We start from the raw sequence: 2,500 nt of genomic DNA on the forward strand, positions 1-2,500 counted from the left end.
TGAGGGGAAAGAGAAGGGGAGAGAGAAAACGAGAAGCAGAGAGGAAAAGAGAGACTTGCAGCTCGCGCAATGTGCGGATGAGAAGATATTGACATCCTTCATCCCTTCATCTCCCTGAGACTGCTAGCATAGGGTTTGAGAAGCCGAGGCGGCCTTAAGGAACAAGGCTGTTGAGGATCATAGCAGGTCATAGGAAGTGAGAGATGTAATGTAATGTAATGATGTGCGGATAAGGTACCCAGGCTTTCAGACTAAACTGTGATGCGTAGTTTGGAAGTTGGAAAATGGAAAGAGTTTAAAGAGTACTTGTTCTGGTGTAACTGTGAGTGTGGTTTAGGGATTAAGACTTCCAGGCTTACCTGTGATGCGCAGTTTGGAAGTTGGAAAATGGAAAGAGTTTAAAGAGTACTTGTTCTCTTGTAACTGTGAGTGCGATTTAGGGATTAAGACTTCCAGGCTTACCTGTGATGCGTGTTTGGAAATAAGGGATCTGGTGTAACTGTGAGTGCGGTTAAGGGGTTACTAAGACTTCCATGCTCACCTGTGATGCGCAGTTTATAAATAAGAGTTTAAAGAGTACTTGTTCTCTTGTAACTGTGAGTGCGATTTAGGGATTAAGACTTCCAGGCTTACCTGTGATGCGTGTTTGGAAATAAGGGATCTGGTGTAACTGTGAGTGCGGTTAAGGGGTTACTAAGACTTCCATGCTCACCTGTGATGCGCAGTTTGTTGTTGCCCACTACGGCCTCCTTGCCGTCCGCCTGGAAGAGCATCTTCCCCGAGCTGGAGCTCACCACCAGCTGCTGGACATCACCCTGCACCTGCTCAGGACCTGAGGACACACAGGAGGACACACACACACACACACACACACACACACACACACACACAGACGCGCGGGCATGCACAAACATGCGCGCATATGCACACACGCGCACACACACGCACACAGGCTCACCCACACACAGACGCACACAAAACACACAACCAAACACGCACGCGCGCACAGTCACTCACACACACACAAGCACACATCAGAAATACACAACACATGTATCATCTACAAACTACAAACACATGTCTGATGGAATATTTATCAATTCATCAGCGCTAATTTTAATTAGGTTCTTTGGTTACAAAACCTACTGATGATTGGACAACACACACTCACAAAAATATCTGACATTGAAAATGAAACACCTCACAAAATGTCTGATGTGTGTCTGACGTGGTTGTCAAAATTGACATATTGTGTAGAATAAGTCTAGACTTTCTTTAAAAAAAAAAAAAAGACAAAGACTGCCTTTAGCACATTATAACTTTTTGGCAGTGGGTGGTTGATAGTTTTGACTTGGAGTGTTCCCCACCTCACCACACTCTATTCTGTACAGTGCCATAAGCCGAGCTTGAGTTATGAAAGAAGATCAATCATAGAGGACAGGGTGAATAGGAGAGAGAGAGAGAGAGAGAGAGAGAGAGAGAGAGAGAGAGAGAGAGAGAGAGAGAGAGAGAGAGAGAGAGAGAGAGAGAGAGAGAGAGACAGAGAGACAGAGAGAGAGACAGAGAGAAGAAGAAGAAAAAAAACAAAGAGAAAAAGAAAAAAAGAAAAGAAAACCGAACACAGAATGAATGACTTGGAAAGAGAGAGGGAGGAAGAGATAGGACGGAGAGAGAGAGAGAGAGAGAGAGAGAGAGAGAGAAAGACAAAGAGAGAAAGAGAAGGAAAGAGAAAGAGAAGGAAAGAGAGAGAGAGAGAGAGAGAAAGAGAGCTCTCATATGCCAGATTGTCTGCAGTTGCAGCTGCTTGCCCTGGCATTCCCCTCTGTTTCATAATCAGACTGATTATTGCAGAATGCCGATTTGATTGAGTTCCAACATTAATTCAGCCCGGACGGCGCGGCGGTTACATATGTAAACGACGAGCTAACAGGGACGATCATGACTCCATGGGCCCCTGGGCAAGACAACAAGAAAGGCCCCCCTCCAGATGTTAGAGACTCTATATTGTTGGGCATTCAGGTGTTTTTCCCCTGAAAAATATGTGAAAATAGAGTTGTTAAAAGTGTGATTTTACACAACATGAGAATGGAAATTTAGAGGATTGGGCTTCAGGGCCCTCTGAACTCTTGGGCCCCTGGGCCTGGGCCCGGTAGGCCCTTGCAGTAATCCATCCTTGCAAGCTAATCGCACTGTTTTCTACCCGGAAAATGACAACCGGGGGAACAGGAATCAGGTCAGATTTTCTCTCCCTGGCTGTGAGCAGGGCTGGACTGGCCATCTGGCATACCGAGGCATTTCCCAGTGGGCCCTGCACCCTCGGGGGCCCCTATTTTCAAACATATAAAAAAAATCTTTCTTTTTAGCATTTCTGAAAATAGGGGCCCACGAGGGTGCAGGGCCCACCGGTCGGTGAGTCAGTTCTGCGTTGCTAATTATGAGGGCCCCCTTTGGTCCAAAAGTGCCCGAGGCAGGCCCTATTTCTCCCCCAGTGCAGCCCTGG

At 46.5% G+C, this 2,500-nt stretch overlaps 1 protein-coding gene across 1 annotated transcript in view; it reads right to left on the bottom strand.

Annotated features, from left to right (window-relative positions):
• sgcg (sarcoglycan, gamma) overlaps positions 1–2,500 on the bottom strand; it is a 52,361-nt gene that overhangs the window by 11,840 nt on the left and 38,021 nt on the right. The window contains exon 6 of the mRNA XM_063204516.1: positions 713–832. Coding sequence (XP_063060586.1) covers positions 713–832 — 120 coding nt within the window. The remainder of the gene's footprint in view (positions 1–712; positions 833–2,500) is intronic.

This window comes from Engraulis encrasicolus, chromosome 8, assembly GCF_034702125.1.
Source record: "Engraulis encrasicolus isolate BLACKSEA-1 chromosome 8, IST_EnEncr_1.0, whole genome shotgun sequence".
In the NCBI taxonomy this organism is placed as follows: Eukaryota; Metazoa; Chordata; class Actinopteri; order Clupeiformes; family Engraulidae; genus Engraulis; species Engraulis encrasicolus.